General features: G+C 44.0%; 1 protein-coding gene across 2 annotated transcripts in view; it reads right to left on the bottom strand.

The window, feature by feature from the left end:
- Window positions 1-27,372, bottom strand: part of LOC138510562 (cytospin-A-like) — a 1,126,527-nt gene that overhangs the window by 573,929 nt on the left and 525,226 nt on the right. For both annotated transcript variants that reach the window (XM_069626319.1, XM_069626320.1), the window contains exon 9: window positions 9,006-9,079. In XM_069626319.1, the coding sequence (XP_069482420.1) occupies window positions 9,006-9,079 (74 nt within the window). The remainder of the gene's footprint in view (window positions 1-9,005; window positions 9,080-27,372) is intronic.

Raw genomic sequence — 27,372 nt, 5'->3', positions numbered from 1 at the left:
AGGGCGGGCAGGGTGGCCCTGGCACAGAAATGGAAGAGCCCGGAGACCCCCTCAAAGGAGGACTGGCTGAAAAAAGTAAAGAATATGTTCTTTATGGACAAACTTACGGCAATGATGAACAATGACTCTGGCTCATTCCAAGCAAACTGGTATGGGGTGCAGCAGACCTGGGGATGGGACGTTCATTGATATCTAGTCAGGGCCCCGGCAGGGGCGGGCAGGGACGGGGTCAGGGATGTACTAAAAATAGGCCGGGTGCCCACGGCCCGGGGGATGGTGGACGAAACACAGCCATAGAAGAAGTCAACAATCACATACACTCCTAAGCTCCGGACACAATGAGGTTTCATGGAGACACCCAAGATCACGGTTCATGTTTTATCAGGTTATTAGGGGGGTGGGACTGTATTGGGGTGGGGGAGGGGGGAGGAGGGTCAGGGGCTACTGGGCCAGTCGAATGTATATCCTTTGAATTTGCATTGAGCCCTTTTGTTATATTAAGAAAATGTTAATAAAACCAAAGTTTAAAAAAATGTAGACCTATCAAACAAACAAATCTAGATACTGCAGATTAAAATAAAGCAGCAAGGCATATGCTTAATCCTGAATCAAGAGACCACATCACCCAAGAACTGGGCACCTGACATTGGCTCCCTATCGAAGAAAAACTACACCTTAAGGTGCTGTAACTGATTCCCTCAAGCATTACTCACTGATAAAAACCCTAAGACACTCTTCCTCTATGCAATTACAGGAAGCTCACACGAGGAAATAAAACACAGGGAACAAACACTCACCATGTAAACACTATGACTACTGAGTAAACTACTACAGCATACAAAAGACCTGGAAGGCCATAACATTTCCAGAAAATGACTTAAACAAGTGCTTCTCCAAAAGTAACAGCTCTAATCAAAAATCTCAAACAGCTCCTCTGCTGCCCCTAGACTTATAGAACTCCAGGAGTATTGACTTTGCTTGTGAACTTTGCTCCTTAATCGACATCCCTTTCCTTTTGTCGTAGCCCATTACTTAGCTGCCCTGACCCTGATCCAAACCATGTCCCCTGAAGTGAATTACATAAGAATGTCTGGTGCATTATGAATCACCATATGTGTTATTTTCCATAGCAGCATAATTCTGGTCTTCCATCTCTCAACGGAGTGATCTCTATTTACAGTAATGTACTGTGAATCCCCATTTACTCTAATAATTCATGACAATCTGCTATGATGTTATTTATTGAAAATTGACTTGCTGCAATTTCCTACTATGTTGACACTTTACATAAGCAATTGTTTGTATTCTATTTCTGGCAAGATCACAGGCTCGAATCTTCAATCATCAGTAATCTATATGAACATTTCTACTAGCATCTTAAGTCCCGTTAAATGAATTTGGGATAGTAACACATCATTTATTCACAGCACATTATTCACTTCATTTAAATTCTTATATCTCCTGAACTGTATGCTATTAAAGGCAAGAAAAACATTTTTGGTTATCTAAAAAGAGATTTGTTATATCTCACATCTTGTTTCACAAATTAACATCACATCACAAAAAAGGTGCAAGACACCCAGATTTGATTATAGCATATATATATATATATATATATATATATATATATATATATATATATATATATATATATCAAATGTCCAGAATTCACAGCACATCCAGAAAACAAGTATACATACAAAACTGAAAGACTACAATCACAGGGTTGACGTATGAACTACGTTTCAGTGAGACAGAATTAAATCGCCTTCTTCAGGACCAACAACCCTGCTAAGAACAAAGGAATGCTATAATAAGTCCTACCTATTTTACAAGTAAACATCAAAGCTATATGTGTCTCCTAACACCAGTGGAAACAGGCTAAAGCGTATCAACATTTGTATCTAGATATTCTATGTGAATACAGTCAACCTTTATTCTTGCATAAATGTGGGCCTTCCATAAATGTAGGGTTAGGTCACATTTGATACCACTGCGAAATGTCATCTAATTGACGTGATGATATGAAGAGTTCTTAGTGCTAGCCACTACTTCTGTAATAAAGACCTTTGAAAGTAGACACATGATTTCATCTGCAGACTCCTTTGTAACCATGGACATAAAATCACTTTACATAGGCATTCCCCAAGATGAGGCTATAGATTGTATTACACCACACCTAACTTTACACTGCGATAATAGTAGAATACCAATAGAGTTTATTGTATAACTCATAAAGTTGCTCTTCAAAAAAAACTTTTCCAATTTAATAAACTATTTTATTTACAGATGAAAGGCATAGCTATGGGGGCTGCTTTTGCCCCATGTTTAGCAGTACTATATATGTCTGCATTTGAAGATCAATTTGTTTATGCAAATATCAATCCCTTTCTGAACCTTCTATGACAAGGGAATATCAACCGTTGTTTATAATGTCATCATTAGCTGAACAACTGGAATCTCAATATCAAATGTACTATTGAATGTAGTCATTGTAGTATAAATATTTGGGATTTTTGCATAAGGAATATAAACAATATTTTACAATGCACACTGTATCGAAACCCAGGTGAGAGGAACATCCTGTTACACTACAACAGTTTCCATTAATGCAGCCTGAAAGATAATCTTCCTTTTGGTCAGTGCATGAGATTGGTCTGTTACAGCACATATTTGACTGTTTTTTCAAAATGAATCCTCGTTCAAAGATTTAAGACTAGAGGTTACCCGCAGAAGCTCTTGATCACATCTAAAAAGAGAGTGAGGTCTATACTGAGAGAAAAGTTGCTTGAGGTACGATAGACAAAGGCAAAAGTAGCAAGGATGACATTTGCCATCACACACTTTCCTGGCACTTTAGGCCTTAAAAAAATTATAAAAACATATTGGCTGATAGTGAAACTGGGCCTTCCAGATGAAAAGCTCCCTATGAAATCTGAAAGATATATTGGTTCATTCCCAATGTTTGAAGAAGTCTAAAAAAGCACGTTATTGTACTTATGCCCTCTCGCTGGCCACTTCCCATGTGGTATGTGTTTGGTTTGTAAATTAACTGAAAAAATGACATTGTTCATTGTAGGAGATAAGTTGTGGCAACTAAGAAAGATGACAAACTGTAAAACACAAACATGTGTCTACTGCATTGGGTTCCTTTGCCATTTGGGATATATTGGCCAGACTAGTAGAGCGGCACATATTAGGATCTCAGAATATAGATCTCGCAATAGCTGAAAGAATGTAAGTGCCCCAGTGGTACAACATTTTTTGCTGTACAACCATTCCCCTGAAATTAGATGGTGCATTGTAGACACACTAAAAGGGAGTACCAATAATATTGAACAACTGTTGTTAAAATAGGAATTCCATTTGGATCTTTAGGATGCATACCCACATGCAAGGACTAAATTAGCACTTTATAATTTGGTAATTTGTTTCTTAATTCCTGCTTTCTAATTCCCCTCTAAATGTGCTCTATTATGAGCTGGGTGGCATGAAACACTTTTAATCTTTACCCAGTTGGTTAATGGCTGTCTTGATAAATGCATTGCTAACTTATTAAGTTTGACCACTTTATTTGCCCTAAACTCTGGCATCTAGAAAATATAGCCTATGTAGCTCTTTAAGCTTTTGCTTTAAGTGTGTTGTTACTAATAACTCATCATAACGTCATTGCACAGCAGAATCATGGATCATGGACGTGATGAAGTCAGAACATTTGACTGCCATAAATATACCTGCTGTCATGGGGCAGGGCGTAAACCCTTCCATAATGAACCCAGTAAGGGGCCAAGGCCTGAAGATAGCAATGGACATGGGGGCGAAGGCACAGGAAACAGAATCCACCCTTACAGGAGACTCTTATACCCTATTTGCAGGAGAAAGGCCATAGAAACTACATTACCCAGACTTCCCTGGACCAAAAAATACTGGGACAAGCCCAAAAGGGGCGGGACTATTGTGCACGTGTGCGCAAGAACAACTAAAGCACAGGACTTGTGCTTGAACTCTCGACGGGAGAGTACGTGTCCTGAAGAGCTCAGTGCACTGGGATCATCACGAGGGGCCACACCCCAGCAATCTTCTACCCAGGCCCCTCACCTGAGAAAGGTAAGTAGTGCTCGCATTGGGGGGACTCCAGCCGCATGGGGGAAAACACACAAATCGACAACGCAGCACCGAAAGGCCAGCACAACCATTGAAGGCTGCCTGGGGCACACACAGGGGGGCTCCGCCCACATTCCACCATCCCTCTGCTCCAAGGAAGCTAAATCACATATCCTGGCATCTGAACACGACCCTGGCAGTTCACGTGCATAATCGCTTGGCATGCTATGAGTGCAGAGCAGTGCATGTGTTTTGCATAATAATTACCCATGTGGAGAAACCCGCTTTAGAACAGTGCAGCTACACTGCAACTTGTCACATGCGACGGACAGCACACCCCAAGGCTCATAATTAGTGGGATCGCTCAAGTGTCCACGACACAATGAACATAGCAGTTACAGTGCGGAGCCACATGCGGCTTAATTCCGCATGTGCCGGTTTGTTATAGGCATAAATCCGTGCACTAACTCATAGTGCTCCCAGTTGAACTAAGTGTGTGAAGTAACACACAGTCTGGTAATTTATTACTCTTTTTACAGCAGTAACACGCTCCAGACACCGGACCTGAGATTACACAGGCAGGAGGCCAGTACTCACCCCAGAGATAAGTCTCTTTCTAACTCTCAAGTGTGTGATGTGTGATGTAAACTGTATGCTTATCGTGCTATCCATTGTCCCCTTCCCTATCCACCTCCCCTCTCCTAATCCTCTCACTGGTTACCCTACTACTTCAACCCATCCAACCATCGTGTTCCTAACCCTCTTTCCCCGCTGGGTTCTTGGTGGCTTGTGTAAGATCATCCTTGCAAGCGCCCAGACTGCAGAGGGGATGGTTGGTTCGTGCCACTCCTGAGTCTGAAGACTGTTGCTGTGACAGAAGCACACGCCCAAGTGTACCAGGCCCCTGGGAGGTACGGGCCAACCAGGTCATGGAAGAACTTGCGAAAGTCCTTCAAGACCTGCAGGCTGAGCTCGCTGCCACTAGACAGCATTGTGCAGTGTTGGCCACTCAAGTGCGCAGTTTAACGGCGCAAGCTTCAACTCTTCCCAGCGGTACAACCGCCACCACCCCAGTTCAGGTCCATGTTTCCCCAGAACTCGTAGTGCCCCTAGCCCCGCCTGAAAGATACTCTGGGGACCCCCAAAAGTACCAAACCTTCCTTACTCAATGCAAACTCCATGTCTTAACTAAGCCAACAGTGTTTAGGACCATCCAGGCTAGAACAACCTTTGTTATTTCTTATCTAACTGGTGATGTGGCGGCCTGGGCAAACCCTTTGGTAAAAAAGAGACAATGGGGTTTTGTATGATTGGGAGGAATTCCAGGCTGAATTTGGCAAAATCTTTAACCGCAAGGCGGCGGCCATGTGCAAGGATCGCAAACTGTTAAGTTTGCATCAAGGGGGTAAAGAACTGATCACGTACGTCACCCGATTTAACCGCTTAGTGGCGGAAGCAGAATGGCCTCGTGAGACGCAGATGTCCCTGTTTTATCAGGGTTTGAAGGATGAGCTTAAGGACCTCATTGCCCAAGTGGATCCTCAACCACAGGACTGTCCAGCAATGATGGACTTGGCCTCGCATTTAGATCACCGCCAGGCTGAGTGTTGTGGGGACAAAAGACGCGGGGAAGCACGACCCATAGCCAGATTAGACCAAACTCGAGCCCCATGCCCCACCAGCTAGATTTAAAAAACAACAGGGGACGAGCCTATACAAATTGGCTCTGCTAAAGGTCCTCTTACCAAGGAGGAGAAAGAGAGCCAACGTAAGGAGGGGCTCTGCCTGTATTGCGGCACCACGGGACACTTCGTTAAAGAGTGATATAATTAAACAGGGATTTTTTTTAATATCAACCATCCGTGTCCTGCACTAAAGAAAAGGTGGCAGGTGTTCAGTGGAGTAATGGAGTAGAACCCCCTACTCCGATGAATACTGGAACATGCTCGGGGCTCAGGTGAACCCCACTCCACATGTAATCAAGCACCACAAAATAAATGACGAGTACACACTGAGGAGCAGTAAGAAATTGAAAATATATTCAAAAATTGCCCTTTGTGAGACACGTGTTTCGGCGACTCAATCGCCTTTTTCAATCAGGGCTAATAGATGACAATTATAGATCAAGTCTAGAGTTTGTTGTTGGTCATGTTCACGGGATAAATCCCGCCTCGCAAGAGGTAGTTCCTTTCACAAGAGTTGCTGTCTGGACTGAGAACCAGTTCAGCACAACCAGTGAAGGCTGCCTGGGGCACGCGCAGCGGGGCTCTTCCCACATTCCACTGTCCCCCGGCTCCAAGGAAGCTAAGTCACATATCCCGGCATCCGAGCATGACTCTGGCAGTTCGAGCGCATAATCGCTTGGCATGCTATGAGTGCAGAGCAGTGCATGTGTTTTGCATAATAGTTAGCCACATGGAGAAACCCGCTTTGGAACAGTGAGGCTACACCGCAACACGTCACGTGCGACAGACAGCACACCCCAAGGCTCATAAGCAGTAGGATGGCTCAAGGGTCCAACACCCAGTGAACATAGCAGTTACAGTGCAGAGCCACATGCAGCTTAATTCTACATGTGCCGGTTTGTTATAGGCATAAATCTGTGCACTAACTCAGTGCTCCGCACTGCATAGTGCACGAAAAAGGGTGAAATTAACCAATTGCATGATGAAAGCCAGTTGAACTGAGTGCGTGAAGTAACACACAGTCTGGTCATTTATTACTCTTTTTACAGCGGTAACACGTTCCAGACACCGGACCTGAGAGTGCGCAGGAAGGAGGCCAGTACTCACCCCAGAGATAAGTCTCTTTCTAACTCTCAAGTGTGTGATGTGTGATGTAAACTGTATGTTTATCGTGTTATGCATTGTCCCCTTCCCTATCCACCTCCCCTCTCCTAATCCTCTCACCGGTTACCCTACTGCTTGAACCCATTCAACCATCGTGTTCCTAACCCTATTTCCCCGATGGGGTCTTGGTGGCTTGTGTAAGATCATCCTTGCAAGCGCCCAGACTGTGGAGGGGATGGTTGGTTCATGCCACTCCTGAGCCTGAAGACTGAAGCTGTGACAACAGCTCTCAGTTCAATCGAGCTCCATGTAGTAATTTGGTTTGCTGTATCCACAAGAACCTTGATGAATATGGGTAAGATAACGCCTAGCTTCTTACTAATGTCCACACTTAGTGGTTTTGGAAATATACGTCGAGTTCTGATTCTTATTTTGACCAATTTTGATCTTAAATTGCTTGTCAATGAAAATTCAAGAAACTATTCCTCAACATGAATTGTATTTCACCGGCTAATCCGAATAGGCAATACATTTTGCCTTAATCTTGAAGTGAGAGTTATGTTTAACCTGCTTCTATTCCATTAAGTAAAGCAAACAACTACACATATGAATGTCAATACGATGAGAGTAGTTTCCCTCTATGTATTAAAAAGGTACACAGCATTGATGTGACCTAAGCCTACATTTATGGAAGGACTCCATATATGGAAGACTACAGGTTGACTGTATTCACATTGAAAATCTAGATGCAAATGTTGGCGAGTTTCAGCCTGTTTCTACCAGTGTTTGGGAAACACGTATAGCTTTGATGTGTACATGTAAAATAGGTGGGACTTATAGCTTTCTTTGGTTCTTAAAAGGGTTGTTGGTCCTGAAAAAGGCCATTTACTTCTGTATTAACGAAACTTAGTTCAGACGTCACTGTTATTGTAGGCTTGGAGTTTTCTATATATACTTGTTTTCTGGATTATATGTGTTGTGAATTCAGGACATTGATATATATATATATATATATGTTATAATCAAATTGGTGTATTTTGCATCTTTTTTGTGATGTGATGTTAATTTGTGAAACAAATGTGAGATATAACAAATCTCTTTTTAGATAACCAAAAACGTATTTCTTGCCTTTAATAGAATGACATTGAAAAGAATATAAGAATTTATAGGAAGTGAATAATGTGTTGTGAATGAATTATGTTTTAATATCCCAAATTCATTTAACGGGACTTGAGATGCCAGTACAAATATTCTCATAGATCTCTAAAGAAATTAAGAAATTATACTTGTATAAGTGGATCATTTTCAACAGGAACAAATTTATGTCTTGATGATATGTTTCCCCCCAGTTACTTGTTGAGTAGGGGAACCCTCCCTTTGTGTCTCTTCTAAAATAATCAAATTATTCTAAATGTTGGAATTACATTTTCATCAAATCCCTTAATTTCGACACATGGGGCCTCATTATAAGGCTGGCACTCCTGTAATGAAGGTGTTTGGTACGGGACCGGCCCCCTTCATTCTGGGAGCGCCGATTACGAGCTTCCCATCGCGGGACCCGGATCGCACGCCTGGTAAAACCAGGCGTGCTTTCCTGGTCCCGCGAGGGGAAGAGGGAGGCAATAACGGGCCAGATGTAATCTGCCCGTTATTACCTCCCTCCCCATTCCCATTGAGCCCTATGGGGGCTCAAATGGGAATGGGGATGGGTTCCTGCAAGGAGGAATCACTGGGTCCTCCTATGTCAGAGTAACCCGGTAAGTCCCCATTGCAGGAACTCGGTAATGGAGCCCGGAAAGGAGGCAGCCATGGAGCTAATAGCTCCATGGCTACCTCCATTCTCGTAATGAGGTCCATAGTTGTCATGAAAGCATTTCAACAGCGCAAATGTTTCAAAACCAGGAGACAAACCCTGTTGCATCTCATTCACTTACAATTTATTTGTAAAAATGGTAAGAGGTGCTGATCAACAGGAAATGTTGTAAATCCACAATGTTACTAAGCAGCACACCCTTTTTTCTGCTGTGAAATTGACACTTATACGTCCTTATAATATCAACAATACTAGTAATGCAATGCGGTTATGTTGTGCTTGCACTCATGAAAACCTACCATCTTGTGCCAGGTATTCAGGATCTGTGTTTATAGACCTGTACAGTCCCTTGACTGGACTGTCCGTCGAACTCCTGTTAAAAGAGAAAGTGCAGGAAAGCATTTCAGCTTAATTTTAGTCTAAGCAGTAACTCCAACTGAACAGAGAGAACAACAGATGGAAACAAAAATAGAGTTATCAGGCAAATTAATCAGATCATAAGCATATATACATTATGTTTCAATCTCAATGTACGTAGAAGCAGAAGTCACTTGTAGGTCCTCACCACTTTAGCCAAAAGAAACGCTTAGCACCACAGCACAATGTTTGTGATCCATAACCTGCAATACAATCTTGATATGGCAGTGCAAAGCCTCTGTAATACCCCTCAATGGTGGACTAACAATTCACAGGAAGTGATCATGTTCACTGTCTCTTTACCCTTGCTCTGTTTTACTCTTTCTTGCTCTCCACTGCACAGTTTATCTTACTGTGAGTATTTTAACCCCTCCCTTTCACCAAGTCTCTATCACTCCCAATCATGTTCACATTCAGTAGGTCTTCCTTTCATACTTCCCCTCTGGGGGCCCCTTTCACTGTCTGTAGCTCTCTATCAGTCACCCTTTCTCAGACTGTCTCTAAATGTCTCTGTTATCTTTCTCCAACTCTGATATCTTTTCTAGTTGTCTTACTTAAAGTCTCTTCCAAGAGCTCTTGTTTATCCTTTATCTATATCATTTTATGTGTGATGCTTGCATGAAGTGTTTTTCTCTGTGTCTCTCTTTGTAACTCTCTCTCACTCTCTCTCATTCTTGCTCTCTACCACTCTCTCTCTTTCTCTGTTTATTTGCCTCATATTTTTGACTTTGCAACCTATTTTGTTCTTTTTCAAACTCACTCTGTTTTCCCTCATCCCGCACCTCCGCCTCACTACACATATGTCTCTTATTCTCTCTTCGGGTGTTCATGTGCTGAATAAATTCATTTAGCATAACATAACATAACTGTTACATTCCTCAGACAATTAGGAGAGGAAACATTTCTGTTCCTCATAGTTTTTGAGTTTGTTGCTTTCTTCCCCGTTTGAGGCCTTCCTGCATCCTTATTCTTTGTGGGCATTTCACCAACTCCTTCACATTGTGGTTGGCCAGTAACTAAATTAGTTTGAGCTTCAATACCATTTTCTTTCCCACCATCATTTTCACCCAGAACATGTACACAGGATTGAATAGTGGGGGTGATCTCACATTCCTGTACACCTGGGTCATCATTTATTAAAATAGGGGCTGAAGCGTTCACACCCATCCTCTCTCTGGATGTCCGAATTACTCCACCAAGACTCCCCAAATAAGGTAAATATTGTTTTGTTGTAGATCTGTGCCTTCAAGTTGTATATTAATGTCACTAAGAGTGAGGGTATGGGCCTTCACTTTGTTCCATATGTTTTCATATAGGTTAAGGAAGGAACTAAGGACCATATTCAATGCAGAAACTGTGGGGTGAGTCAATCTAGTTCATTTGTCTACCTCCCTCGGGGTGTGATGAATAATGGCCTCTTCGCTTACTTCTGCCTCACCATATGATACATCTGGAACCTTTCCCCTAGCTCTGTTAGGCCTCCTTAAAGGTAGATTTTGTGGGCAATTTTCAATAAAATTAATTAAATCAGTCGGGTAACCTGCAATAGATGCAATGCATGTTTCTTGGATAACATTAGTAGCAATAAAGTCCTGGTCCAAACTGCCATTCTTCTCTGACACAACATCATCAAATTCAATCATACTTAAATCATTTAGTTCATTAGATACAACTGGGCCTTTCTTGACTAACACAGCTCTACCCTTAACCGGGGCAATCGATTTCACTTCAGTACTGGTCTCTGATGATTTAAAGAAGTAATGCATGATCTTTTGACAAGCAATAGGAAACTGCAATAGATGTGACTTTGATAAATTGGCTACTAATGGTAATTTCCTTCCATTTTTCGATGAACCGGGACCCGGGAGATTGTCCATATCATGGTCCAAAACAGATTGTTCACTTTCTAAAACAGGACCGTGACATAGCAGCGACCTTTCACCTCCTAGGTTCTGCATTTAAGCCGTCACAATCCCTTCTTCCTGTAAAACCAATCGCTAGTCAGGATTACGCGATTTACAAAGCACCATAATTTTAGTCGAGCTGTGCCCTATATGTATGATTTGCTGCATAATTTGTTCATCCATACCCAATTGGCTTCTAGTCTTAGCCGCATCTTGTTAGCTCGTGTTAGCATGAACTTGAAGGTGATGTAAAAAATAACGCTTACTGCATAATGGAAAAGGCTCAGTCAATCGGTTAACATGAACCAAAAATCTAACCGATTAAAGGGAAAGTATATCTGCAGTCTCTGTAGAACCAAAAGGCAAGAGCACAACCAAAGTAATTAACTACAGGGAAAACCGAACGCCACCAGAATTCTGCAGACTTGAGTTCAGACTCATGCAGGCTCATACAAATACAGGTAAACCGCTTAACACAGTGCCGTAATTAAAAGATGTGCCAGTTTGAAGCCCAAAACATCTCCCGGAGAATAATAATTGTTTTAAGTTCACACCATCTCACCGTCGTAATTGTAGAAAAGAACTCAGGGCAATTCACTCTGCAAGTTCTGTTCACCTCCAGACGAGCATCAGTCACCAACCGCAGACTTCAGACTGTCACTTGTCTTCCTAACTTCGCCATTACTTTATTGTATTCACCCTTTCTACCTCACTCAACTTTCCTCACCCCACTCACAAACCCTTCCTCATCCACTTTAAATTATCCCATTCTACCTCAACCCAATCTTCCTGATCCCACTCTTACAGAACCCACTCCTCCTCACTCCACTAACCCAATTGTACCTCATTCTACTCTATCTCACCCCATTCTAGTTCACCCCACTCTATCTCACTGCACTAAACCTTACCCCTCTCCACCTTACCCCACTTACCCATTCTTACTCACCCCACACTAACTCACTCCACTCTCCCACTCTAGGTGACCCACTCTACTTCATTCCACTCACCCACTTTACCTCACACCACTCTTTCTCATCTCATGTGACCTCACACCACTCTGCCACACCACACTCATCCTCCCCTTACTCATCTCTCCTAATCTTTCTAACTCTTCTCATCCCACATTCCCTCACCGATGCTACCCTACACCACTATCCTTTACTCCACTCACCCAATCTACCTCCCTGAACTTTACCTCACCCGACTTTACCTCTACCAACTATATCTTTTCCTACTCTACCTCAATGCAATTTACCTCACCCCACTCTATCTGTACCCACTCTACCTCAGCCATTCTACTTCACCCCAGTCTACCTCCTCTTCCAAATTACACTTTCTCACCTCACTCATCACATTTTACCTCACACCACAATACCGCACCTTACTCAGTGACTACTTCAGCCCACTCGGCCCACTCCACCTCACTGCAGCACTCTACTTCACCACACTCACACACTCTACCCAACCTTACCCGCACTCTACCTCAGTCCAATCTTCCTCCTTCACCCTATTCTATCACACCCTAATCTTCCTCCCCCCATGTTACCTCACCCCACTCTACATTGCCCCACTCCACCTCAACCTACCATATCTCACCTCACTCACCCCATGTTACCTCACCCCATTTTACCTGCTCCACTCTATCTAACCCACTCTACTATCACCCACTCACCCACTGTACCTCACAGCTCTATTTTCATGTACTCTACCTCACCCTAATATTCCACACCCCACCAAGGCAGCACTCATTTCTTTAAAACAATGGGCCTCATTACAGGGATGGCGGAGAACCATGGCGCTATTAGCGCCATGGTTCATGCCGGTAAAATACCGGCACCGCCTTGGCGGAAAGGGGAATTACCGCCCCATTCCAAGGTTGGCGGGGCGGTAATTCCCCCTTCCACCATTGCCCTTCCCCATTCCCATTTTTGGCCCATAGGGCTCAATGGGAATGGGGAAGGTGCTAATTACGGTACCGCAAATTGCGATACCGTAATTAGCTCCCTGGGTCCCTTTGCGGGTTGGTTTTTAACGCCTGCAAAAAGCAGGCGTTAAATCCCCCAGCCCACAAAGGGACCTCGTAGTAAGGCGGTAAGGATTTACCGGTACCAGTATTTTACCGGTACCGGTAAATCCTTACCGCCATCCGTGTAATGAGGCCCAATGTCTTGTTCATGCTCAAGAGCCTCTTCCCTATGATCCAGTGGAAGACATTGAGTATGTCCTATTCAACAATGAAACTACATTTGCCTTGGAAATATTCAAGAGGATGGTATTCACGAGCAAAGACACTTCAAGCTAGTCTGCCCCGAAGCTTTCAATCAGTCTCCAAGAAGAGCCCTGAATTTCTTCGATTGCATAATGCACAAAGTCTTCCAGTCTTCTTTAAAACAATCGGCTGTTGCTATATGTGAAAGGGAAGGACCCATAGGGCATTCATAAAATGCACATCTTGCAGGACATTGGGCCTCATGTGAAGTGAGCCGGTCTGGAAATAAGGTGCTGTAATAACGTTTCTGGCACCTTTTCTGGACCGGCTCACTCCGAGTCTGCCGGTAGGGGCTGTGAACTACCGGCAGGACTGACCTGCTGGTGTTTCAGGTCCCTACCGGCAGAAAAATCATTAGTAGCATTGGTGCCGGTGCGTCAGTGTCCCATTCCCATGGAATCCTATGAGACTCCATGGGAATGGGAATTTACTGTTCTCCGCTGCCCGATATCCCAGTATTACTGGGATATCGGGCAGCAGAAACAGCAATCTAGCAATGTCTCCAAGTACTCCACTGTGGCTGCCTATGGCAAGTCAACGAGCCACTCAGGTTTGCTTTCAACCACAATCTCCTGTCCTGAATCCAATTGATCTGTGCACAACTTAAGGGGTGCCTCAAGTACATCCACGAGCCCATCAACAAGGCAGAACACATGGAGGTTAATCCTGAACTTTTGCTGGCAAGTCCAAACCCCAGATACCTGTGAAAAGATGATAGACCACTTTGAGAAGTTACTCCCCATGGGGGCGCTAGTGAGCAATGCGGCCAGATATCCTCTTAATCATGGAGCTCTGCCAATGGTGAGGCCACCCGGGACCGTCTGCAGCATTTAGCCTGGCCCCTGCATTGCTTCCTGAGGAGATTCCTGGAGTTAAAGTTGGTGCGCTTCTGTGAGGTGTACCAGAAATGCACTGAGAGCACGAGGATGAGGGGCCTATTGCCATCTGGTGGAGGATTTCTGGCCCACATAGCCTCCTGAGCGTACCACACCTGGGCCCTGCTCTTGCATTGTGCTGGGGAGGATCCGGTGCATAGGGCTGTGAGGCACTGTGAGGCACTTTGAGTGCCCATCGATTTGCTCAGCTAAGGGCCGAGCTGTGTGGTGACATTAGGGCTGGAACACACCTGCAGCCGGGGCTGGGTCCTCTATCCCACAGGTAAATGCCAGTCCTGATGGGGGAGTGGAGCGCCCTGGACACTTGTTGGTGCTCCTGGATAACACCATAGGCCCAGCTGCTTTCCATGGGGCAGCTGCTGCGCCTTGTGCAGGTAGGGGGGCAGGGGCATTATCCTTTCTGGGCGGGGTTAACCCTGGGGCTAAGAGAAATTTGCTGGAGGCGTGCTCCAATCCAATTAATACAGCACACCAAAAGCCTGGCTGCCTCCCTGGGAGGTGGCTGGTGAGCATGATGTAAGTAACTTTTCATGCACATGCCTTCTGCTGATGTGGAGCCTTGGAACTTGATGTAGCAAGCTACCTACTGCTGGGAGCTCGGATCCCCTGCATCCAACACCCATGGCCAAGGAGTGCTGAAAGCAAACAAAATTGAGCTTCTACAGGAAACCTCAAATGGCTAAAGTGATGCATCACCAGGCGGTGGATAGCATGGAAACCTCTCCCTTGTTGGTGTTTGACTCTAGGGAGGCTCCCACTCCCTCTACACACTCCACTACAAGCCCTGAGGGGTGCCCTCGCCAGACTATGTGATACTATTGTCCCAAATGAATGTTTGTTTTGACTCTGTCAACAGCACGCTGGATAATCTGGTCTTTAAAATGAAATAGATGCAGCAAAGAATCAACAGAGAGCGGTCGTATCTACAAGGCCCAGAACCGGATAGGCTTCCTGGAGGATGAGAGTGCAGAAACTCGGAAACAGGTAAAGGACCTATGCAAGGAGGTGAAGGCTGTTCAAGCTAAAAATGAAGACCTAGAGGCGAGGTCCCGCAGAAACAACATCTGGATTCTCGGCCTCCCCGAGGGGCCACATCAACCAAATATGGAGTCCTTAATTGAGAGCTTCATTAAGGAGGTGCTACAGGATCCCCCTCTCTCGTCACAATGTTTGGTGGAAAGGGCCCATCTTTGGCTCCCGACCCAAAGCCTGGTCAAAATCCCAGACTGTTTATTGCACGTCTCCTAAACTATAGGGACAGAGACTCAATACTTCATTAAGCACAGTAGCTGGGGCCATTAAACTACCAAGGAGCCCAGATTTCTTTCTATTCAGACTTTACGATGGCCATGCAGAAAGCCTGACAAATATTCTTATTGGTAAAACAGAAGGATGCAGGAGAGGAGAACGAAATATACCATGCTCTTTCGCTCTAAACTGAGACTCATCCATGAAGGCAAACCTTTCACAGGCGGCCCACAGGAGGTGGCTTCGTTTCTGAACACTTTGTCAAGGAATGTCAATTCTGGGAGCTTAACTAGGAATACGGGCACCTACCAGGCGGGAGGATTGTGTTTCGTATTTCAGATGTATGCATGCTGTCTTGGTGACTGGGAGCGTGGGAGTGTTGAGCACCATGTTCCTGGGAATACCAGTGCTGGTTGCTCCTGTCATATTGAGCGGTGGGGGTTTAGAATGTACTTGTTCAAGAATGTAACCTGTCAGTCACCACTTTATGAAATATGCCTAGTAAGCCTCAGTGCCTTCCCAGTGTGGAGTACAGTTACCATGGCCGTTCCTCTTGCCCTGCAGGGCGGCTTCAAGCAGTTATGGTTGTGGGTCATTGGGAGGGTTTGCACTACAAAATGGGAATCGGTAGTGAGGGTGGAGCTGTGTGGAGGGAAGGGAGTTTGATTGCCCAGTTGGGAGGGGTTAGTTGTTCCAACAGCATCAAAAATAAGGGTGCAAGGTAGGTTTTATTTTTGTTGCCCCACTCAGGATGGGAACTCCCTTAAGGATGTCCAGGGCGAAACATATTCAGACAAGCTTTCCCCTACTTAACAGGAATGTAAGGGTCCTGAATAATGTGATTAAAGCAAGGAAGATCCAGGCATACCTTGAACATCAAGATTGCACTTCTTCAGGAGTCCCACCTCATAGGCACTGGCAATGAGTCCTTTGAGAAGGCCTTGGGCCACCCTTCGTTGGTACACTTCATTCTCCTGTAAATCCAGAGGGGTGATTACACTGGTTCATAAGTCTCTACCCTTCACGGACTGCAGTCACGGGGTGGATTCAAATGGCTGGTATGTCATCGCCTCTGGTAGCTTGGCTGGGATGAGGATGAGTGTAATTGATATCCCCAATCTTCTCGTAGCCTCACAGACGTAGGCCTAAAATACTTGGGATCCCACATTACCTGGGCTGGGGATTGTAACACTGTTCTGGACATTACCAAAGACAGTTCCAGCACAACCCCAGCTCTCTCTCTCCGGGGAGGCAGGGTGAGATCCACAATGGTATGCAATAGCTCCCACTGATAGCTTTCTGGCAAACAATGAACCCGGATGCCAGGGAGTTCTCCTTTTATTTATTCGTGACCTGCATTCGAAAATAGACCTGCTCCTAGTCCCCCAAATGTTGGTACAACAAATGGCAAGCTCTGAGTTGCTTCCCTGAACCTATTCGGATCACTCTCCATTGAAGTGGTCCCTTTCCATAGATCCTGGGCACATTCCACGTTCGCAATGGTGCTTTAAAGCTATGGCACTCCAAGATTCGGTTTATAAAAGTGAGCTGGGCAAGGCCATTGAGCCCTTCTTTGAAACTGTATTACCCAAAAGGATTAAGGGCAAAAAGACTGAATCCCAAAAGACTGAATATGGGATGCACAATTTGACCACATATATGGTGGGGTGGGGGTAAAGTTAATAAGAAATGTGGAGAGGTAAGGGAGGGGCTGTGGGGGTCTCCCCTCACATATATATATGCGGTCAAATGGGTAAAAAGAAAATAAATGCAGTCTTTTGGATTTGTTTTTTTGCTCCAGACAAATCACCCAAATTCCTTTGAAACAAATCTGGGAATGGTCCCTACCAAATTGGTCTTGAAGGGGATGTCTTGAAGGTTATCAGAAGCGAACTGGCATCCCGGGTACCCAAAATCAAGGACCTGGAAAAGTCAATGGCTTGCTCTAATGATAAAACAATACGTTCCCCTCTAAAATATACACTGTACCAAATCAGGGGTGCTTTGGACAGGGAGTTTAAGTTTTTCAGCAGTCCACTCCAGGCATGTGGCTATACTGAGAGAGGTCATCTGGGGCCTGCACTGGCTTGCCTGATCCGTGGAGAAAGTGGGAGACAGATAGCCTAGCCATGAGAGACTAGACATGCACATTACAGACGGCGGTGGAGGTAATGTTGCTTCATTATTACTCGAAACCGCATCAGTGAAATATCTGGACGAGATCCACAATTACCTGTGGGAGATTCCCATTCTGAAACTGAATCAACTCATTTAACTCAATTCCCCTATGACCAGCCAGGATATTTTGTAGGCTATCTCTGCATTTCCCTCCTCAAAAGCCCCGATGGGGGATGACGTGTGTGGGGAAATTTATAAAGGGTTGAGCTCCAGACTAGCCAGTTTTCTATCCGAGGTATGGGGGGTAGCTATGGATTCAGTTCGGCTCCCTAACTCTATGAATAAAGCCTTCATCTCATTGCTGCTAAAGCCTGACAACGACTCCACATTGTGTAGTTCCTATAGGCCAATCTCTCTTCTTAATTTGGACACAAAGATCATTGCTAAAATAATTGCCAACCACTAGGTCAAGCACATGTTTCTATTGTTTCAGAGAGACCGATCTGGGTTCCTCCCTGGCAGATCTACAGCCTTGAATTTGCAGACGTTGTTCGCGGTTCTGGCACAGGTAGACCTTTTTAGATGCACGAAAGACCTTTCATTCCTTGTCATGGAAATTCGTATTTGCTGTGCTGAAGAGAATGGGGCTGCATGGCTATCTTTTGGGATGTATTCACCTGCTTTGCTCCCTCTGCTAGGGTGAAAGCATTTGATTGCTATTTGGATAAATAAAACCTTGGCAGGGGTACCACGCAAGGTCTCCCTCTGTCCCCTTTGTTACTCACAATACCGACTGAGACTCTTGATGTCAGGATTAGGCTGCAGTACATCCACAGAGGCTTGGTGCTGGGTACCAGAGGGAAATAATGTCCTTCTATGTGGATGGTGTGCTTTTATACATCAAGGATCCCCACAGAATGTATCCTCTCTTACTCAGGAAATAATCAGTTACGGTCTCTAACTCTAACCTGGACTGTGTATCAACTACTTTAAGCACATCCTGTTTCCTTTAATGGATGGCGCTCCACAACCTGACAACCTGGGGGACTATAGATGAGAATCCCAAAAGGTGAAATATTTGTGTATCACTAGTAGCAGGAACCACACCTCATTGCTCCTTAACAACCACATTCCCTTGTTAGAGCTAGTGGAAAGCAAACTTGCTAGATGGTGTAATCTCCCGCTGTCTACCTGGGAAAGGATCTCCCTGCCCAAGATGAGAGGTTGATACAATTGGCTTGGAGCCCCAGAGGTTCATGGGTGAAGTGGGAGGGCATGACCCAACCCTTTGACCAAGGGGGAATTATGGCTGCGGAAATGTATTATCTGGTGGCCTAGGCTCACTTTGTCGACATACTGGATTCCAGAATCCTCACTGTGTCCACATGTTAGGATTGAACGCATCACCACAAGACCCTGTCCTCTTCCGTCCCTATTGTTATCCCCTGGGGAAGCAGATCCCTGCAGGTTTGACACAGTGCGATGGGCAGTTAATGTTTGGATCAAAAGACCTTGCTTTTCCATACGTGCCTGAAAATAGTCTATGGGGCATTGGGTATCTTAAACTGATAGTTGGATTAAGGAAACCTGGGGGGAATAGGTATTCAATAGGTTGGTGATATGCATCATTCAGGTTTGTTTGTCACTAGGAAGTTATTTGTGGACAAAGTGGGGAAGGATTTTTGTTTATTATTCCAGTACATCTGAAAGAGAGGGGCATTCCGCAATGGGAGTCCTACCTTCCTTGCAGAACCAGAACTGTCTCCCTTACTTAAAACACATTTGGACCTTGGTTAGATGCATAAGGGTGGTTTCCACTTTGGATAGAATGATCCAGGATCTATCCCAACCACTATCTGCACATGCTAGACTTAGATGAGTGAGGTTGCTGGGGTTCCTACTGAGGACGAAGATTGGAGAAGTGTATGCAGATATACATACAGGGTTTCAATTAATGCAAAACACAAGCTTATTCAGTTTAAAATACTACATCAAGCTTCTATCTCCAGAGCCCAACAACTTACCAGGGACTGTCCAGGTGCTGGATGGAAAAGGCTGGTCCTTTTCATTTACTCTGGCCATATCCATTGGCTCAACAATTTTGGTCATGGTGTTGTCATGTACCCCTGATATTCTGGGTACCATGGCCCCCAGCATCTCGTTGGTCTGCCTCTTGGGCAAATGGTTTGATGATTTAAGGGGGATGAGGAAAGTGTTATCCAAACTCCTTATCCAGGCAAAGCTTTGAATCCTCATGTCCTGGAATAGTAATAGTGCCACCACTGGGGCAACCTGGTTGAGGGACTTGGTGTGGTGCCAGGAAACTGAAGTGAACTACAGTAACCTGTGCCTATTGTTTCAGTGACCTCAGGATATTTGGGCCCCCTTCAGACAATACTTGATGGAGATATCCAATCAGCCAAAGTTGTTGCGATCACTGACACTGGATTGAGCCGCTGTCACCTCTGGGGCTCCATGTGGGGGATCAAGATGCCCTCTAGCTATTGCTTGGTGGGGTTATGTAGGTTCCTGGAGCTGTGCACCTATGATGAACTGTACATTGTTATGTTATGTTAGGTTATTTATAGAGCGCAACTTACACCAAACTGGCATCATGGCACTAGATAAAGCCCAACAAACACTGTTGCAGCATAACGACCACTAGCCTAAAACAGATGCATTTTTAGAGAGTGTCGAAACTGCAGATGATCCTCAATGGCCCAAAGTGAACGTGGAAGCTGGTTCCACAATGTAGCTGCAATGATAGAGAAAGCACAGCCTCCTAGGGAGCAGCACAAATGGGAAACCTGCAGAAGAAGGACATGTTGTGAGCTAAGGGCTCGAGAAGGGACATTAGGATGGAATTTGGATTGAAGATAGTCAGCACCAATGCCATAAAAAGCGTGGTGGACGAAGCATAGAAATTTAAACTGGATCCGGCTCTACACTGGAAGCCAGTGCAGCGAGCGTAGAATAGGGGAGGCAACGACCCAATAAAGCGTCTGTGTAGCAAATCTGACAGCCAGATTTTGCAAAACCTGTAAACGTAGCTAAGCAGGCTGTGCTAAATACAGAGAGTTGCAAAGGTTCATAGATCCAAAACCCAACAATCCTACCACAGGAGCCCGCATAGAAGCAGTCAGATACGGAAGGACCTCTAGAAGTACTCTGAGTTTAGAGTGACCAGATTGGCAAACAGTGCTAATTTGAGGTGCCGCTGATAGGGAGGCTGTGATCTTGTAACTGAGATATTTAACCACCGAGACAGGGCTTGAAAAAGGTCTCAGGAGCAGAGGCCAGAAAGAGGGCATCCAAAGAGATGTAGCTGAGTGAGAACCGACAACCGAAACCTTAGTCTTGTCTCCATTCAGCTACAACCAATTGTTACTCATCCAACTCTCTTTGGATTCCAGGCACTGCCTAAGCCGAGGGGTGGTGTCGAGCTGAGTCAGATCAAGACGTACGACAATCTGAGTGTCGTCAACATAAGAGTAACATAGGAAGCTGTGGGACTGGATGAGTTTTGCAAGAGGCTGCATGTACATGTTGAACAGGATGGGAGAAAGGACAGACCCCCGAGGGACCCCGCAGACCAGCGGAACCGCTGCCTAAAGGTAAGGTGAAAGAGAGAGCGATTGAGCCCAATCTGCAAGAAAAGGTCTTAACCAAGATAACACTGAGCCGGTAATGCCAACCTTAGCCTGGCGATTAGGCAAGATGGAGTGCTCAATGGTGTCAAATGCAGCTGACAAATCAAGTAGAATCAGCACTCCAACACCACCCTCATCACAGAGCCATGTTCGATCCTTGACTACTGAAACAAGCACTGTTTCTGTCCCCTGACCAGGACGGAAACCAGATTGGAAAGGCTAAAAAAAAAATTCTCCATGAAAGTGATAAGTAAAGGGGTGACCAAAGATTCCAGAAGTTTCATGAGGGATAAGAGCAAGGAGATAGGTCAGAAATTAGGCAGAAGAACAGGGTCCAAGGAGGTTGTTTTTTAGAAGTGGGATCACGTTTCAAAGAGGGGAGAATAGACTGAGAACCAAGAGATTGGTTTACCACCTCGTAACCAATAGTGCAATAGTGGGCACAACTCTTTTCAATATAGAGGGCCTCATTACGACTTTGGAGGTAGCCATGGTGCTATTGGCGCCATGGCTGCCTCCAAAATCAGGTCTGGGTTCCCTGAAAGGTGAATTACCGGGCCATTCCGAGTTTGGAGGGCCCAGTAATATCTCCTTCAGGGGACCTGGGCCCAGTCCTTGCCCATTCCCATTTGAGCCCCCATAGGGCTCAATGGGTATGGGTGTGGGAGCTAACAACGGGCCGATTACGACCGGCCCGTTTTTAGCTCCCTGGTCCCTTCGCGGGACCCGCTATGGATGTCTGGATTAACCAGACGTCCAGAGCGGGTCCCGTGAGGGGTCCTCGTAATAGTGCAGAGTGGGTTTAATGGCCCTGGCACCATTACCAGCGCCGTTAAACCCATTCCGCACTTCTCGTAATGAGGCCCAGTTACTTTAATGGGGTCCAGTGGTGAAGCTGATTTCAAGTGATTGGTAGCAGCAATAATATCAGTAGCAGCAAAGAAATGAAAGCTAGAAGGCTAGACCAGACATACGTAGGGTTAACAACCCCAGAACCCACCCATTACATGATCAGCAATCTTGAGGCCCGACAATATAATTATTGCCCAGATATCAGTCATTTTCTCCATTAAATAAGTGGATAGAGAATCGCAAAGACTCTGTGAAGGAGATACTGTAGTAGTGGTGGCAGCAGTGTCAGAAAGTGATGGCACCAAACTAAAAAGTTCCTTAGGTTGATTAAGTACAGATTCAACCTGATTAGTGTAGAACACTGATTTGGCTTTTGAAATGGCTTTCTGATAAGTAGCAGTGACCCACCAGAACGCAGTCCTAGCGGTTAGACAGTATGCCACCCACCATTTCCGTTCCTCTTGTCTTCGGTGCATGCAAAGTTCACCCAGGTTTCAGTTGAACCAGGGTTCCGAAGGATGGGCTCGCTGTTTAGCAGGTAGCAGCAGAGCAAGAAGAAAATGGTAATATCAAGAGGCTGAGCAGCTGCACAGCACTAAATAATCTGGGCTGAAAGTGTCATCTACTGAGCACCATCTGCACTATGGGGAAACCATGGTAGTAGACGACCTACCAACACACCCAATTCTGATATAGAAGGGAATGATAAAGTGATCTGGCCAAAGCACTTGACCAGCAGGTTAAGTTCTTATTACCACAATAGACGAGAAAAATAAAAACAAACATATTACCTAACTGATGAATAGGTCCAGTTGCTGAAAATCAAGATCACAAATGGCTGCAGTAAAACGAACAGCTTGAAGGTCCGAAGGATAATTCTGCATAATGTTAAATCACCAACTCTCATCAAGCTGGCAAAGTGGACCTGTAAGTCTGCTACTAATTTCAAGAAAGCTATATCAAATTAAAATAGGTTGGGTAGATTTATCAACATGTACCGGATTGTGTAACTGTCGTGATATGAATGATCATTAATACTGCTGATGCGATTGCTTGGAACTTTTGGATTTCTATTGGAAAGTCCTTAAATCCATGATTTATTTTTAAAAAGAAGGTGCTCCCCATGGTTGTGGAGCACAGTTGGACAGTGATCAATATGCAAATGTCAGGTCCCAGTTCACTTATCCTGAGGGAGATGCTGAACTCCACTACATCCTCCAGAAGGTCCTGGCTACAACATCTCTATTTGCAGCGCCACACAAAACCTCCCAGGTAGGGCAAGGGAAAGTGGACAAAATAATAAATACCAACTCTGGATTCATCTGTCTCCACATACACAACTTCCTGGACTGGAGATATGCAAGACATGCACATCTCAGGTTAGTAACATTTCTACCTAGTCCCTGTCTCTTAAGAGTATCTTGCCTCCAAAAAAATTGCAATACTTGGTTGCCTCTATTGATGAGCTGAGAGGCTGTTTCAGAATCTCTACTCTTTTCCTTTTCAGCGGGCTTTACAAGACTGCTTTACCTTGGCTTTTGGCTCTACCTGCAGGAATCTCACTTCTTTTCTCACACTAAACATAACTATATACAACCTCCATAATGGGAGGGTTAGAAAAAGACTTGTATCAACATTATTGCCATTGCTGCAACCTTCCAAACCCCTCTACGGCGTTAGAAGATGTCACTGATACACTTGTGCGTTAACCTTCTTCTCCACGCACTTTCGAACGTACACCTTAACTTTGCACGCTTCCCACAGAGAGGTCCTTTACTCTAGTGCTATTATTCAGTAATGTTTGTCTTCACGAGAGACTTGTAGCTGCCATGTGCTGGAACTTGAGTGCCTCTAAGCACACTGATATCTAGAGCTGCTTCCACAGTGACAGCAAGGGAGGACACGCTTCTGCCATGCCAATTCTGTGAGCCTTTCTGCTTGCCCAATTGGGTAATTATCAGGCATTAATTATTACTTTGAAAACTATTTTTCTCAGAAGACCTTCTTGCAAGAGGTACCTACATTTCTCCAAAACGACTTAGTTTAGCTCTCACTATTACTAAAAACAGAAAGGCATTAGGAATGTTCCCACAATATGATTTCAATTCATATAAATAACTTATTCCAACAGTCTCAGCTCCTTGTACCACAGAGACTTTAGTTTCATCTGAACTCTACTTCCACAAAGTGAAATGATTCTGACAAGGTAGTTATTCAAGAGCCTTAAAAACAGCAACTTGCGAATCCCATGAGTTGGGATGATGGCAGTTGAGAATGTTCCACAGGGTTCCACACTCCCTTCCAGGGAGAGAGAGAGACTGACCAATCAATTACTAGAGTTTTAGCTGCCATCTTGGAAAGGGATCCAATTGTTCTTCTAAATACAGAATCAGGTAAGTAAAATGACCGTTTCTAAATATTACTCAGCACACACACTCAATAACCAAGGTACACCCATGCAAAGATACTGTTTAATCCAACTCTGATTTAGGCTGCATTCACTCTGCCATTCTGCAGTTTAAAACATGCAATACCTCTTGGAAGCAAATCAACCAACCACCATGTGAATGAATAAGGCCCCCCTCGGAACACTCATGCCTCAAGAAAAAATATTAGCCTCAGGGGACCTGACAGTATATGCACTGTAATATCCCCCTCTGAATGCTCATTCCATTAAGTTATGTTACTCAGATACTCAAATTTGTACTGCCGTGATGAGTCAGTAAATATGGTACAACAGCTCTTCACCCAAGACGGCCAAAGCACCACCAACCTGCCATAGCCCAATGTTTAGGGTAAATGTACATGTAAATAATGTATCTGCCTCATGACATGTATGTAACCTATCTCAAGGATAAGCTCAGTGGTACGACTATAACCCATTACCACAGCAAATTTACTTGTAACCATATTCTTACGTTAAGCGCCCAGATGCCTCAGGGCTTGGTGCGCTATACAAATGTACAAATAAATCTATAAATAAAGCTGTTGTCAAACTTTTATTACAAGCAAGAACAAAAATGCAGCACAGCATGCTTAAGTGTTCTATAAAAGCAAGGAGTGCCTGCTCAGTGCAACTGAAGGAGAAAATGAAGAAGCAAGTAGAGTTGGTAGGGGAGGAGTGTTCGTGGCTGCCACTCTTCTTCCTCTGAGCTATGGAGTGGGTGCAGGGGTACATGGCATGTGGGGCATCAAACTAGAAAGGGTGTAGAAGTCAGTGGTATCGAAAGTGTTGGTCATACCTGCAGGGGGGGGAGAAGAAAGGGACTGCTAGTGTGGTTGCGGGTGAACAGAAGACAGGTACGGCAGGGCTGGGTGTGAATAAGGAGAAAGCAGGGACTGCAAGTGAGAGTGTAAGTGAGAAGGCAGGGATTGCTCAGGTAGGTGTGGGTGAGAAAGCAGGAATTGCAACAATGGGTGTGGGTGAGGAGAAGGTGAGGACTGCAAGGGAAGATGTGGATGAGGGTAAGTTAGTGACTGTGAAGGTGGGTGTGGATAAGGAGAAGGCAAGGACCAGGAGGGGGTTGAGGAGAAGGCAGGGACTGAGAAGAGCAGTGATATATTGAACTTGTGGAACTCCCATAGGTGAGCAAAGCCTAAAGTGAGCTGTGAAAAAGTGGGAGGTAGGGGGGCAAAGCAAGGAATTACTGTTTTGTAAGTCTTTTATTTCTTTGCTTGGGGAGGGCAGGAGAGGAATAACTTTGTGTTAATAATTCGCTTTCTTTGGTGGGGCCGACTGAAGGTAGTTGCTATCTATTTTTACAGTATATATATATATTTTTTTTTTTATTATTGTGTTCATGGTTTATTGTTAAACCTTAAACAATTCATAATAGAAAATAGAAACTATCCATAATTCACTCATGATTTTACACATTTTCATACCAAGAATTCATTGAACAAAATACATTATTAAAATTCATGACATTGCCTTAGAGAAGAAAAGAAAAAGAAATCACCTCTTAAAGAAGGAAGAGGGGAGGAAAAAGATGGAAAATGAAAGAAAATTAAAATTCATATAAATACTTTTTGTTTTTCCAGGATTTATCACACTGTCTACCATTGCAAACTGCTTCAGATGACATCTGTATCAAATAGATTAATTCTGTCTAGGAAGCAAACAAGTTCATATGTTAATGTTCTAGAAGACCCACTCAAATTATTTCCCAGAATGAACCTGACAAAAAAAGCAGGATCATGGATAAAAGGTTTAAAATGAAGACTACGTAGGTTGTTTAAAACTGGACAATCGAGTACCAGATGCTTTTGTTTTTCTAAATTATATGTGCAAAATCTGTATTTAGCTTGAGAAAGATCTAACTTCTCATGAATGCAAATGTTTCCTTTGTCAAAGGAAGGTTAAGTCTAAATTTCATAAATGCATTTCTATGTTGTGTGCTTGGAAATTGTATCAAGTACAGGGCTCTCACCCCCAGTTTTCTATTATCAAATTTAAGCTGATTAAGTATTGTGTATTTTGTTATATTATCAAATGTTTCATACTAATTAGGTAAGCATACTATTTTTTTTTTTTAATGAGCTGGATGCTCTAGTAGAATCTCTATCATAAATCCCATGTACTCCAATGTGTTTACACAGTTACACAAATAACTATTTACTCCATCACATATATTCAGTTTAAAATCTTGATACAGTGAATTCATGGGGGTAATAAAAGGTTCCTACATTTAATAAACCGGTGCCATGTTAATCTCTTGTTTAATGATACTAAGCCTAACTCAAACGAGATAATAGAAATAGAAACCCCATTTGGCAGGGCCAGAGTTTTCCTCCAAATTAGACCCTGTCTAGCTGAAATCTGAAACCAAAATTCTTTAATATTTCAGCTTGTTTACTATTTCCAACTTGTATTAATTGATCTGCCACTTAAAGCCAAGGTGTTTATTTCCCTTAGTAAATCTGATAACTTTTGATTTATTCCAATTTACTTTCAGATCATTGATTTGTGTGTACATTTCAAGAGCTAACAGAAGTCTTTCCTACTTGGGTATTATCCAAGAGGATGATATCATCAGTATATGATGTCCAAAAGACTTTCACTCTGTTCATTTGGGGGGTTACAAACACACATTTTTCCAGTGCCTCCCCCATGTCTGATATATATAAATGAAAACCACTGATGAAACGTGACAGGATATCTATCACAGCTAGATAAGTTCTGTTATCACTAATAAACATCACCAGATCAATGTCACTGGAATTAATTCATTGCAAAGAAGTGATTTCATGAAAGAGTGCTAATATGGTCCCACGATTGAGAATAATCTTCTGTTCAGATGGTAACACACACT

Source organism: Ambystoma mexicanum, chromosome 6p (assembly GCF_040938575.1).
Source record: "Ambystoma mexicanum isolate Mex_15411 chromosome 6p, UKY_AmexF1_1, whole genome shotgun sequence".
NCBI classification, from domain to species: Eukaryota; Metazoa; Chordata; class Amphibia; order Caudata; family Ambystomatidae; genus Ambystoma; species Ambystoma mexicanum.
Note: the sequence above shows the minus strand (reverse complement) of the source record. Positions and strands in the feature narration are given on the sequence as shown.